Source organism: Anser cygnoides, chromosome 2 (assembly GCF_040182565.1).
Source record: "Anser cygnoides isolate HZ-2024a breed goose chromosome 2, Taihu_goose_T2T_genome, whole genome shotgun sequence".
In the NCBI taxonomy this organism is placed as follows: Eukaryota; Metazoa; Chordata; class Aves; order Anseriformes; family Anatidae; genus Anser; species Anser cygnoides.
Genome location: NC_089874.1, coordinates 52,394,877 through 52,409,720, shown reverse-complemented (window position 1 = coordinate 52,409,720; position 14,844 = coordinate 52,394,877). Strand labels below are relative to the sequence as shown.

At 39.7% G+C, this 14,844-nt stretch overlaps 1 protein-coding gene across 2 annotated transcripts in view; it reads right to left on the bottom strand.

Annotated features, from left to right (window-relative positions):
* MBOAT1 (membrane bound O-acyltransferase domain containing 1) overlaps positions 1 to 14,844 on the bottom strand; it is a 56,575-nt gene that overhangs the window by 35,592 nt on the left and 6,139 nt on the right. The window contains exon 1 of one of the 2 annotated variants that reach the window (XM_066992071.1): positions 1,817 to 1,843. The exons of the other annotated variant lie outside the window; for it this stretch is intronic. Within the exon in view, the coding sequence (XP_066848172.1) occupies positions 1,817 to 1,828 (12 nt within the window). The 5' untranslated portion in view covers positions 1,829 to 1,843. Of the gene's footprint in view, positions 1 to 1,816; positions 1,844 to 14,844 lie in introns of those variants that run through there. 2 annotated transcript variants of the gene reach the window in all.

Sequence of the window (14,844 nt, the reverse complement as noted above, 5' to 3'; positions counted from 1 at the left end):
ATCAGGCACCAGGACAAGCAAAAGCTGCAATGTCCTCAGAGCAAAACTGACACCAAGCTGCCTTTCTCCAGTCAGCTTCTCTTTGACTGCCTCAGCAGAAATCACAGGAGCCAGAGAAACAACAGAACTCAGGAGCCATCTCTAACAGAGCAGTAGAGCACTAGGGTACCGCATCCATAAAACCAGCCTGGGCCCTAGACAGATGGAGTTAAATTAATTTATTCATCCACAGTCCTTTGTTATTATTTTTAATCCACTCTGAGCTCTCCAGCAGCATGTCATCCTAGACCACGCAAAGCTAAATAGTCTACAACATATTAGCAGTCACTTGTATTAGAGGATTATCTGAAACTATCAATCCAGGACGGGATGATATATCACACTTGGACATGCTGGCTGTCCAGAGGTTGTTGGCTTCAACCATTCTTCTTGTCAAAAAACATTTACTATGTGTTTAATGGGATGGTAGAGACCCATATTGCTTTTATTCTGGTGGACTACATCCAACATGGTGCTGTTCAATCAAACGCTTTTATTAAAGCCTAGTTGGCTATATTACTGCCTACATCCCTGAAATCAAGGAACTGCAGCAATGCAATACAACAATGCAATTATGTAAATACTTGGATTCACTTAATCTTAGTTCTTTGGAGCAGGAACATCTACAAATATTATCTACTTATTTACTGTTCCTGTAAATCACCAGCATTTGCAAACAGAAGATATTACAGAACTATACCTAAAAGCAAGGAGCTGGGCACGTCTTATCATGACAGTACTTTATGCTTTCTTTGAATATAACAGTTCTTACTTTTTAAATCTTACACGGAAAATAAAGGAACACAATGGCACCGGTCTCACAAAACCAAAATGCTGCAGCATTAATTCCAAACACTCATCCGGCCTGTTGCAATACAGTTACACTCAAAACACTACATCCACATCCTCCCTCTCCCCCTTCCACAGCATAAAGGCTGAAGAGAGCGCATCCCGTACAGGGCTGTTCTGACTGCATGCTTTCTACACAAGCTTCCACAACCAACGGATGCACGGAAATGGCTATTCAGTGAACCTGAAGGCCACCTCAACCTGTTCTCACTTACAGTCTTATTTGTACATCCAGGGAAGCTCAATTTTGTGGTATGCGGAGCCCCTCTCATTCAGTGTACAGAAAGAAGGAAAGAGCAAACAGTCCAAGAAACCTGATGTGACCAGTTTAAAAGACAATATCCCTTTCTGTGCGGCATTATTCATGGATGCTTTACACCACTAAAGAATGTCAAAGTAAGCAACTTCTTTTTTTTTTTTTTTTTACTTTCATCTAGTCATTGTATGTTCAGTCCAAGATATTAATGATGGGACATCAGAGGTTCATACACACAGCAAAATTAAAGTGCAAGATCCCATGACAGACACACTCATAACAGCATTTATATGGCTAAGACAGGTAACCATAGCAGCAGCAGAAAGCAAGCAGCAGCGACTTCATCACAAGCTAACACACAGTATATAACAGCACAGCAGCCTTGTGTACATACCCTGTCGCTAGCCCATACCATTGCTTCTTCAGAGCATGCATTAACTGTGCTACTGGGATTAAAGGTAGCCATGTCCTTATTACATCTACACTTTGTTGCACAGATTCACCAAGACAATTTCTTCCTTATGCTGCTTTTGCAGAAGTTGGGGTAAATACTTGTACCAGGATAAAAGCAAAAGTATGCCCCTTATGCTTTGTTTTGGTTTTTAAACCATAGTCTTGGATTCTCTCCCACAAAATAACTATCATCCACAGTTTGGTTTGTAGCACCTTCACCTTGTACAGCATGCAACAGGATGCCTAACATAAGGATGCCAGCTCCAGCTCTTCAGACATCTGTGGTAGAAGCACAGAATCAAACTCAGGGTGTGCTGGAAGGTCATAATGCTTCTGGAGAAAACAACATGAACACTGTGCACAAGATACGTGTTTATAGTAACACATACACATTACAAACAACATGATTGGTTATAGAGGATTCATCAACAGAGGGAACAAAACACTGATGAACAAGAAAGCCAGGTAAATGTAACTATTACTGATAAAACCTTTCTGTCATCCATCAGCTATCTGTTACTTGTTGAGGGAAGAAAAAAAAAAAAAAAAAAGAATAAACTTGAGTATTGAGGAATATTTCTTGTACCTTTCCCACTGGACACTTGCACTTAGAATTCAAACATGGCATCTGATTTCTGTGGGGTTCAGCCTGAAGATCAAATTTAGCTGAACAGAGCTCCCTGAAAGGTCTAGAACACAATTTACTGCAAGATTGACTTTCAGAGATGCTGAGTAACTGCAGGATACTTCTACTGATCAGTCCCTAATGAGTGTACTTGAGCCAAGCTGAAAGCACAGATAAACCAGACCAAAACTTTTCTTAACTCCAGCCTGTCACAAGGTGGGGTGGGTTGTTTGTTTCTTGGATTTGGGGAATGTAAAACAAATGTGAAAGTACCAGCAAAACTGGGGAACTCCATTCCAAGTGCTGTGAAAATTCAATCTGCCTGGAAGGCAGAATTCCTTATTTAAAACTGAGCACTAACTCTGCCACTAGACCTGGCCTATTACTCTACAGAATAACGGAGTGATGTGACAGCTTTTCATATGACTGCCACCTCTGTTTAATTATTTATACCTAACACTTTTAAACACATGCACTCACACACAAACACTGCCAATTCATTTGACAGTGACTTTACTGCATTCCATTTAACATGCATCTTATTCTTCACTATATAGGTATTTAAGGTGGTTAAGTGAACATATCCCTGCGAGTTTAAGAAATGTTGTACTGGATCACAAGCAAAGTAAGAGCCACACTTTCCTCTCCTTCCTAAAGGGGAAAGAGTTCATATTACTCCTTTTTGGTTATTTCCACTGTTGCTAAAAACAATTTGTTAACAGTAAATTGAGGGCTTCTGAACTTGGATGGATGGTGTCCACATAAAAATAACATGGAAACAGAAAAGAAATTATATGGGAATTATCCCTTCAATTATCTCCCATTGTGACCCATCATTATAAGTCATTTAACCCTTGTTTTTAGCTAGTCACATATATTCTGTGTTGTCATTATTTTTTTTTCCACATCAAATTTGCTAGCAAAAAAGAAACACCTTTATTTTTTTACACAGTCATTTTCTTCCATGGTCCAGCAAGTAAGATGTAACAAAATCAGGAATCAGAGCCCATGATACGTTGCCAAAACAAGATACTATCTTCATTTTCCATGATTAAACTTTGGAGGATGTAAAGCCTGTCTCATCACAGTATCCTGCACTGACATCTGGAAGACTTGCATCCAAGTCACAGCCAGCTGAAGGCAGCCTTACAATGCAGAAACAAGATATCTGTAATTTTGAAGAGAGAGAAAATATGGAACAGATCCAGCCCAACTGAATTGATGGTTATTGTCGTCCGGTTAAGGAATTCTTTAATATCTAATAGTCTTGACTTAAAAAATTCAGATGGCTCCAGAGCATGTAAACACCAGGTATGAACAAAGAAGAAAAATAAATCTTTGTTCCATCCTTTTATCCATTCAAATTCTCTAATAGCAATAACACAAAATGATGTTCAGTCTGCAAATCTGAATTTTACACAAAGCTAGCACTCTGATCAAAACCACAGAATAAGCATGGATGATGCTGATACAAGAATAACTAAACATAATGGCTTCAAAATCCCCATACAGTTCTTCACACCAAAATCAAATCCCTTGAAGGACATAAAAGGTTTGTTCAAAATTCATCAAACATTTGGAGCTTCTCCCATTTTTAATAGGGTAAAACCAACTTGGCAAATATTGGATTGGTACTGTAGAAAGGGGAAACACTAACTCCTTCAGTCACCTTCTCAGTTGTTTCAATCACCATGCAGGGTGTACTACATGGGGAAGTCACCTTCAACTTCCTAACCTTTCTCAGAAAGAAATGAAATAAAACAGAAAATTCTTGTCTTATCTTTTACTGGGTCTCATTAACCATCTGCAGTGGGACACTTTTATGGGCCAGCTGGCAAGTCACAACATCAAAGTTCCAAATACCTGGCATTAGATACCTATCTCTAAAAATGTCAGCATCTGGAAGAAATGAACCCCCTGCCAACAACATTGAATGGGAACAAAGATCACCTTTTGTTCTGGAGGAAAACTGGCTTTGGGGAATAGCAAGTTGCCACACTTCACTTCCAGAAAAAGACAGATAAATATGTAGTTTGGTGTACTGGAAAATGTGGAAAAAAAAGAAAACACACCCCTAACAATGAAAACCAGAAATCTTACAAGGATAAAATGGAAAGTGCTTTTCTTAGGTTGAAGTTCTTGGGATGGAAAACAGAAAATATGGCAGGAGGCAAAACTTGTCTTTGCACCCTTTCACCAAATCATGACAAATAGTCTTGGCTACTGCTCACCACAGTTCAGGGGGGCTACTAATCATCCACTTTGGGAAGCTTCATTCCACTCATCCCACAATCCTTGCATCTGCAAATCTCCCTATTTAACAAAGTGGTAATAGACATTTGAGGATTGCTAGATCATACTTCAGGAAGAGACAATAATCTTAAACAAGTAGTCTTATTTTAATGCTTTTAACATTTTCCTTATAGTTAAGTATCAGGAAGAAACATCCTACATTCTGTTCTGACCACAAAAATACTTTGCTTTTCCTTTACTACTTTCTTCCTCCATTATACTAGCAGAAAATCTGATCTCACTTTCCAGAAATCTAGGAGGATGTAACAAATTGACCACAGAGTTCTCTCCAAACTCCAAATGGCAATTAAGTTCATTACTCAAAACGGACAGTCCTCTGTATGCAAAAATCTTATTAATGCGATTAATTTGAGTTACTTCTCATTCACTGTGAAAATCAATACAATAAGTCACCCTGCTAACTTGTCACTTGTTTGATGACACAGTGCAGACGCATCCCCTGCAACATACAGCCCTTGGGCAAAAGCAGGCTTGATGCACGTTCATATATGCTCACAGACAGAGGTGCAAGTGAGTTCTGCACAGACAGGCTGCCAAAATATTCCCAGCTGTCATTCAGGTCCACGCCAGTTTCATCAGGCAACAGATAACACAGACTGTCCTCAGATTATAGATTGCACAGAAGGTACCTCTACTCTTATCCCAGGCCTTGAGCTTACCAGCAAACTGAAGAACAAGGCTTTAAGTCTACCATTCACCAGCAAAACTAGAGAATAAGGCTTTAAATCCATTGCACAAAGAAAGCGTGCAATCGGTTTAAAAATGACATCATAGCATGGTCAAGATACTAAGTATTTGCTGCTGTCTACTAGTGAGGTACTGAGCAATAGTTTAGGAGGCTGCTACAAGGTTTTTTATCTTGTAAATTAGCATCTTTTCTCTACTCATTAACCAACTTAACACAGAACACCAAACAGCAGTTTTCAGTACCTGGAAAAGCATAAGGAAGCATATTAATAGAAACTACTGAAAGCAACAGCAACTTCTTCTTAAGTCATACCACTCACTGTCTGTGGAGTCCAATAGTGCTTGGGTAGTATTTTGAACAGGGAATGCTGTAATAAAACATTCCTCTTCACTGGAGATCAGCCCCATCTTCCAGGAAGGTATCACGCTTGCAAAGAAAAAGTGAGCATTATATAAATGCAATAACTTGGTTTTCCCCTTTTAAAAAATTATTTTTCACATATAGCCAAGGACACCTGGCAAACAACATGTTTAAGTTCATTTTGTTGGAGACCTTTCTACTTTGATGTTGAAAAACAGACCTGCTGTTCTGATAGCATTTTGTAACATCCAAACTGTGATATTTGAAATGGGTGTGTCAAGATCTTCTCAAAGATATCTGATACTTCGTGATTTTTTTTCAAAATATTTTGATCTTCCAGACTATTTTTATGAACCCTAAGGACAAATATTCTCTGCAGAGATCACTTTACTCTGCAGGGAAGTGACAAACACCCCAAAAAGAAGGGCAGTATCGCAGAAATCATGTCAGGTTTCTCATTTCTCTGAATTTGTGTTGTAGGAGCCCTGTGGAAGATTTTGAAGGGGCAGAAGCAAAGCAAACAGTAATCTGAGAAATACCTCTCCTGAGGGAGGGAAGAGTACATGCATGATTCATTTCAGATTATCGGCCTCTTCAGCAGTAGCACTAAATTCTTATAGCCCTGGCTTTTTTGATGCTGTTGTATGCTGAATATGGAGTTGGTAAAGTAGAATATGCCAAATCGACTGCATTTTGGCCTGTTGTGCTGTTTTCATGGATGAATTCTGCTGTTTCCCTACTTACACAGTCAAATATCCTTCCGTGATTTAGACTATAAACTTGAAACAGATGTTCTTTCTGGATTACCTCTACGAAGCCACCAGCAGAATAATCACTAGCAGGACACACAAATAGAGCTACAGAACAGATTAAATCCTGAGACATCAGAAATTTAAAAAGAAAAACATTTAAGTAAAAAGTCTGGTAAGTCAAACCTACATCACAGTGCTGAGTTACACATTCATACATACGGTTTTGATGGCTGATACATTTAACACGCGGACCAGATCCAAACGCAGCTTTAGCTTGCTGTCAACAACTCTTGCACTGAACTGTATTGACTCTGTATGTTGAACAGATGTTTAAGTAGTGATCATTTATGTGCAGTGATGTTCTGCCACTACCTGCAAGTCAGTAATTACTGTTCTCTCAGTGACTAATGCCAAAACATAGTGTGATGAAATTCCTTTGTACCTGAGATAGCCAGCACTAAATTCTACTTATAATAGAAGCAGCAGTAAAATCAAGCAAGCTGGAACTTTTAGTCACTCAGGATAAAAAATAAAAAATAAAATAAAAACAACTCAGAACACCTTTAGGCTGTTGGGAGAGCTGCTTCTTTTCTTCAGGCTACTCAGCAGTGAGGCAACACTGTAATTACAGCACCTTTTACCCAAAAAGTGTACTTTAAACAGAACAATTTGACACACCTCTGTGCAGCTACTGCATTGCATGATATATTATGGCAGATGCTAAAAGCAAAACTACAGCCAGCAGGTCGAAGTATGGAGGATATTTTAATCAGAAAAGAAAAAAAGGAAGAAGAGTTAAATGTAGTTATCCAAACAAGAATTTTAACAGCAAAAAAAACTAGGACCACCAGCCTTGTTTTTTTTTTTTTTACAAAAGCTTCCAGAGGAAGTAGTAAGTCACTGGGACCTTATACTTCCCATAGGAAAAATGGCATCTTCTATTTTCTACCTTCCTTGCTTAGGCACCAGATTCATACTAAAGCAGAGGGAACAGATCTGCCTTGGCATCACATTATTCCATCACTCCAGCTCTTCTCAGAGGCTCCACTCAGAAGACCCAATTTAAGCATACTTGAAGTTAGGAGAGAGAAGTGAAAATGAACAGAAACAAGGAAAAGAACAACTCCAGAAGAGTAAAACACAACAAAGCAGAGACGTTGGTGCCTGTGAAGCTTCTTCTGAAAGTCCCCAGAGCACTGGGAATCACCCATGGTAGAGACACCACAGCACTGCTTCCCTCCTTTCTCTGCCAGTTGCTGGGTTCAGGCATCTAATTTGAGTTTTTGTATTCTGTAGTAATCAACTTCAAAGCAACAGTGCTAAGAGTATCATCAATACAGATCTGCATTTTTTCCCAGATTCGGAGGTTTCGTTTTTAAAATCTTGGAGTGCAGCACAGCAAGTCATGTACCTTTTTGCCTTGTCTGTGTAATAGACACGATTTATTCAATACAGAGGAGGAAGACAATACATATGTGTATATGTATACCCAGCCATCCTGCTGGCGTGTCTGTCTGTGGCTTCAGTGTAAATTATATTCCCCAACTACCAATGGAAGTTGCATGAATGTAGGAATGGCACAACACTTAGAGCAATGTTTCTCAAATCCCAGTTCAGAAGCATGCTTAACTTTCAGGCCAGATGAAAACCTAGTGCCTATACATATCCACTGGTTTAAAAATAAAGCAGAAGGCTTCAAGTGCAATCCTGCACTAGAATGGGAACTGGCAAATCTAAAACGGTTTGCCCCATTATTGTTGTTGCAATGTCTGTGCAATTCTATTTTCAGTTCCTTTTCTATAGAAAAATATGTCACACCATAAAAGTGCACACCAACAAACTGAGCAATTTTATTCACAATGATATACCAGTGTGTGAATGCAATGAAAGAAACAAACATCCGCAAGGGAAAAAAAGTGCCGACTTCATGAGTTATTCTACACCAAAAGAAAGTTGTTGTCCTGTCCCCCCAAAACGCCGAAGAAACTGTCAGCACTGTGATAAATTTAAACCTGTTGTCCTTGGAATAAAGTGCCTTGATCAAAGATTAAGACTTTCAGACATATCAGCGGTATTATGTAAGAATTTATTAGGCCCTTACACATCTAAAATCTGGAACATCATGTATTAAACTTTAAATCGTTCTCTTAGTAACTTAAAAAACAAAGGCACTGTAAAAAAATAGCATATTAGGGTATGATTTAAAACTGTATGAAAGGACTTTGCTAAAGGAAGGTGTAGAATTTATCCTTCCAAACACTGATGTCAGTATTGGAGCCAGCCCATCAAAATTCCTTTATTGTTAATGGGGAATAAAGGGAATTTTAGGTTGCAATTCATAGAGTCCTAAAATACAAGTCTGAACCAGGTCCTTCTACTGACTATAAAAGTAATGGAGATGAATAAACTTAGCCACAGAAATGCACACTGTAGACTTAGGAAGATGAACAGTAGCAATACTCCATGCATTAACAGAAGGAGAAAGGAGTCTCCGGACCATGATACAGGACTTCCATTTCATTGTAAGAGGCGGGATTGCCAAAAATGACCCACAGTTCCTGGTGCTCCACTCTTTGGTTTACCACTTAAAGCCAGCTTAAAATGGTATAATATTTCAGAAGCAGGTGTTCTGCAGTAAACTAAGCCCACTTCAAGTGCTTGAAATAGAGTCGGGAAAAAAAAAAACAAAAAACACAATGTGCCTGTGTATTTACTGCCCGGTACGTGTGGAAGAGACGCAGGTAACAATGCTCCTCTGTCCCGGGTGCTGTCAAACACCACCAGCTTCCTGCTTCTGCAGGCAGGCGTTGCAAACCTCAACTCTTCCTGTGCTCTTCCCTAAGTAGCTGTGCATCTCCGAAATGCCCAGTAACAACACCTGCAGAAGAAGGGAAGGAAAACTGGCAAGCACTGAAGAAAACGTTTTAAGCTGAGTTTAAAAGCAATCCTTTCAGGGCACACCAACTCAGACAGGTGAACATCTATGTTCTTCTGCCCACAGTCCAGCCTAGCAAAACGTGGGGCACTGACCTCAGGGTGCCACCAAACCCCCTCTGACACTGCAGAGCCACAGCATTTACTGAAAGGTACTGAAAATGTCCCCAGCTACCTTCCAGCGTGGATCTCCCACTGGCAAAAGAGGATACACAAAGATTCTGGGAAGCCATCAGTAAAGGCAACTGACAGGTTTTTCCACGAGAGAGGAAAAAGGAACATGACACCAGGGGAGAGTGTATATGCAGAGCCACCTTTTTTGTAGTAACCTCTAGTCATAACCATTTATTTGACTGGGAAATCACATTTTCAATTTATATTTAGGCAATTATCTTTGCAAACATAACAACTAGTAACTCGCTTTCTTTGTTTCCATAAACCATGAAAACTTTCATTTTCTGGAGTTGCATGCACAGTCTCCCATTCCCACCCCATACTTTGCTTCTACTGGCAAATACATTTTTCCAGATAACCTTTTTCTTCACTTTTTTAGCCTTTTTCCAGAAGACTGCATGTTTTCTTTATTATTATTATTATTCAAAAGGACAATCATATTTCTCCTATTCCTTTGCTATACTGGTGACTGTGTAGAATCAGCAAGCCTCAGTGAACTGCCAGCAGCTGATATTTGTTTTCACAACCACGAGGTTTCAGTCATAAAATACTACTCTTCCCTATTATTCTACAGTTTAAAAGGTAAAATTATTGCTCTGTGGTATTTAACATAAAATGTGTTTATCTAACCTTCATTTATGTGGGCTGCAGACTTATTTTTAATCCCTTCAGAACCATGGCAGGAAGAGAAGCCACCAATAAAACGTGTACAGCTACAATATCCTGTTGTGGCTGTTCTGCCTTTCCCTTTTTTTTTTTTTTTTCTTCTCTTCTCAGAATTTGCAGTATACTCCAGCATTACACTCATTTATTTTGGATCTTGAACCATGCAAGAAGACAAGAATGTAGCCAGCTGTTGAGTTATGCCTGTGTTACAAGCACCTTACATCTACAGCAAATATCTCTGGAAGCTGGAGTTTGGAACATGTCTAATTTTAGGTGCCTAACTTCAGACAATAACTGAAAAAAAGTAACTTAAAAGTGACAACCACTCAGGACTTCCTGCAAGTCGAACATCTCACTGTCACTAAACTAAAATATCTGGAAATCATTAGTACTTTGCTGAAAAGTTGTGCCCTGAATGAATTCCAGGGGCTTCTCCCTCTCTCCCACCAAAAAAAAAAAAAAAAAAATTTCCTAGTTTTCAAACTTAGCAACCAAAACAAAACAAAACAAAAACTACAGGAAAAAAACACAGCATGAGCAAGTGTCAATTGCCCAATAAGAAATGTAAACAGTTAAAAAAAAAAAAAAAGAAGAAAAACTTGGATTTTGCTACAGATTAGGCTTCACTTACAGTATACTACATTTAAGGAAAAAAAATATTTTATTTCCTTGCAGCATTATAAAGATGCCACCTTTTTTATATACCCCCCCCCCCCCCAGAGGTCCATACTTCTATTTGTATATCATTCAGCAGATCTTTGGGCTCTAACACTGAATTTTTTCCAAAGATAACTGCTATATCAGGAAGGGGAAAAGAAAACACACCCACTTTTGCATTAGTTAGTCACAGTATTAACACTTTTCCCCAGAAGTACTTTTGCCATGCTTATGGGTCAGCAATAGCAGAAATCTAACTTGGTTTCCCCTGCAAAGGAGACCAACCATTAGGCAACAGGAGTATGTCTCATTTTTTTCCCCTTTAGCACTTTGGAAGAAAGAAAAGAATGCCCTTATATTTTAATATTATTAAAGTGAGGCTCCTACTATGCAGTGACAAGCAACATAATGTCAAAAAAGAGGGAAAAAAAAGAAAAAACGAAAAGCACAGCAACAAATGTCCAAAAACTCCAAACCAGCTCTTCTCGATCTACACTACGAACATGAAAATAGGTGGGGGAAAGAAATTCAACAATCATTTAAGTTGCATAAATAATTATAACTTCCCCTTCAAACAAGCTTTGAAAAAATGCTTTGAAAGAACTAGTACAGTGCATGACCTGCACAGCTAGCTTGCAAAATTTATTTTAACCTCTCTTTCTATTACAGCATTTTTAACTAGTAACATCTAGCTACTTCAGAAGCACTTTGAGAAAGTATTTCAGGTTTTAATTATTTATTTATTTAAGCAAATTTAAGCTGTCTTAAAATACATATGAAATTTTTCCCACTGCTGTATCACTTTCCCTGATGCTGGAAGGCACCTGAGCAACAGGTAGTGCGTACTTTGTACCAGACAAGGGAAAGGGGTCTCGGAGGGGGATGACCAGGGACAGGGGTCCCCACTGACTGCTTGACACCTCTCGAGGACACAGTTAGTAGTTCCACCTGCCAGCAAATAAACAAGGCCATTGGCTCCCCCAGCCAGCACGCAGAAATAGCCAAGGAGATTGCAAATAGCTGATCCCAGGCGTGGGAAGCAGAGTCACATCTGCCATTTAGGGTCTTCCAAACCTGCCTGGTACATTGCCTTTATTAGCGATTATGCTCAAATACTGAAGTATCAAAGAAAAAGAAAAAAGAGGAGGCAGAAATGGAATCAATTTCCTCCCAATAATTATTTGAGCCCTGAAATTCATCTAATTTAAAGCCTGACTCAACTCTATCCAAGCCAGAAAATCAGGAAGTCCAACTGAGATAGCTAGGCAATTCAGTTAATGGCACACGTAAAATGTATGGTTGATTAACTGTTAGATGACAGACTAATGATCAGCATGTCAGAACCCTATCAAAGGATGAAGGAAGACTACACCAGACAGCTGCTGCACCACATCAGAGAGAATGAATGTGCAGATCACAAAACTCCCAAATACAGTGTTAAGAGATCTGCAGCATGAACTGAGCAGACAGGAAATGCTCACCATGCGGACAAAATAACCTATTAAAATCAGAAGAGGCATGTAAAGGGATACACAAGAGGAGAAAACATTGCAAAGCATGTAAGTGGACAGTGACTTAATATATAAGATGACAGGATAGCTGTAGGCTGGGCTCCCTGAACACAGGGCAATGGGCAGGTGAACCTTCCTGAGTGTCAACTACCTTCCCTACAGATCTGCTCCCTGTTTTAACAGCATGAAGAAACTCAAGCGATAAACTCAGTGTCGAGTCGAGCCCTGGGAGGGGAAGATGACTCTGGCAGAGCCACTCGCCTGTAATGAGAGCAGCCGTGCTCCGGGCTGCCAGCAGTGGCTCGGGATCCCAACAGCATCAGCAATACCAGAGGCAGAGCTGCCAGAAGCTGGTTACTGCAGAGGGGACAAGCCCTGAAAGGAGCCAGCAAAATAATATGTACTTCCAAAAGCTTTCCCTTTTAAGCTGTTAAGTATTTCACTCTGGATACTCGTGTTTTTTCTATAAACATCCAAGTCCTCACTGGCTTTGGGCAAGTTCTTGGCCTTAGCAGCATCCTGTTGAAATGAGTTTCACAGCCCAGTTCTGGACTGTATGAAAAATCATTTGAATCACTGTTGAATCTGCAGCCTTCAGCATTATCACATCTTCCTCTTCATGTGGACAAGCACTGGGAGACTGAAGGGAAGAAGCCCTATACTTCCTTTATACCGCTCACATATACTTTTACCATGATCCCCCTTAAAAGTCGGTTTTCTAAAGCAAACAGTCCACTTCGCTTTTCCACGTTTAAGAAAAGAAGTCTAACTTGTAATTTTTTCTCTTTTACCTTGTTCATGTTTTCGTTCTGGTTTCATGGCAAAGAATACCCATAGTTATCCTTCAACTGACTGCTGCAACTGCAACCAGACAAAAACACGTATATGTCACCATTCTCCTTCTACTCTGGACCTTTCTTGGTTCCAATTTTATTTGCTGTTTAGCACGAGCAGACCCTCCCTAAAACTTTCTTTTTCCCAACTGCTGAGTCCATTTTCTTCTCTGCAATTGCAGGTTTGCAATCAGGAAGTAGTACCCTAGCAGAGAAGCAGCAGTACAGGTAACACTACATTAAAGTTACATTCTCTGAATGAAAAACAAATAAGATCACTCTCTTAGGACTCTATCATATCCCTCAATGTACCACAGCATTATGCCTACGCTTTCAACTTAGTGGTATAAAACAGACCAAAAAAAAAACACTACAAGAGTGTAGTGTTATTGTTGCTGTGGCAACCAGAGACCACAAATTCTTGCCTCAAGAGAATATGCATGAACACAAACACACACACAAAGGTACAAACAGCTGTGGGTGCTAGCAGTGCCTATAACTCACTGTGGATGTAAAACACCGTGCCATCAAAAACGATGCAATTCAAAGAACAAGTCCTTTAACTTCCCAGTCACCGTATTCGAATCATTTGTCTGCACTGGTTTTTCCTTGTCTTCGACACAGCATACTTTGTAAAACTTTCCCAGGAACACTGCAGCAGAAGAGGTATAAATGCAAGGTAACTTAAACTAAGAATCCGCAGTATTTGTGAGTGAGCAAAGTAATTCTAAAAATGTCTCTCCTGCAACCAGATAAATCATTGATCAGCTGGAATTTGTTGGTGAAAATGCTGCAAAGCTAAAGAGCCAGTGATTGAAACTACCTTCTCCCTGCACTCATGAGATAAACAAAGTCAACACCATACCATTCTTTAACACTCCCATACTCTGATAACAGGAAGAAAAAAACCACTTTCACTAGTTGATAATGCCATTTAAGCTGGGTGTAAGAGTTAATAATTAAATCTCTTTGTCTCAACAGTACTTGGAAAAAAAAGTTCAAAATAAAACTGGTATGTATGAGCATGAAAACAAGCATTGAAGTTATCTGAGAAATGTTGGGAGTGGGGGGTCCTCAAATGCCTTGTTTTTTTGCCTTGTCGTCCTGCCTTCCCCATTCCTGCCCTATCTGCACAACAGTGCTGAAAGCCACTTGAACAAGAAACCACACAGATGAAGAAATTGCTCAAGTTGACCTAGAACTGTTGTCACAAGACCAAGGCCTGTCAAAGGAGCAAGCAATCACCCTGTGCATGAAAGCCAGCAGCTGAAGATGCTTTCTTGGCTTGAGATAGGTATTTATTTATTTATTTATTCATTGTTCTGCATGTGATCCAAAAGACTGATCTAAAGGATCAGTCCTTTGGACTCATTTCCTTTCCCTTTTTTCCCTCCCAGAGGTCTCCAGCCTGACTCACTTGCTGAACTGGAAGGCTGCAGAATTTAATCTGATACTGAACCACAAATTTTGAAGTTGCGAGTCCACGGGATTGCCAGATTTTTGTCTAGGATTTATTAGTCAGATACACGCACTCAGGTGTATCTGCCCTTTGTACAAGTCATCTAGATAAGTAGCTCAAATGCTTCCAGGAGGCATCTGACTCACTGTGGTGCACAGTTCGTTCACACACAGCAGCCATAGGCAAAATCCCTGTCATCCAGCAACCCCATCACCCAGAAACACCCAGCAAGTGTTTAGAGTCCCCAGATACCATCCATAAAAGAAGAAAAAAAA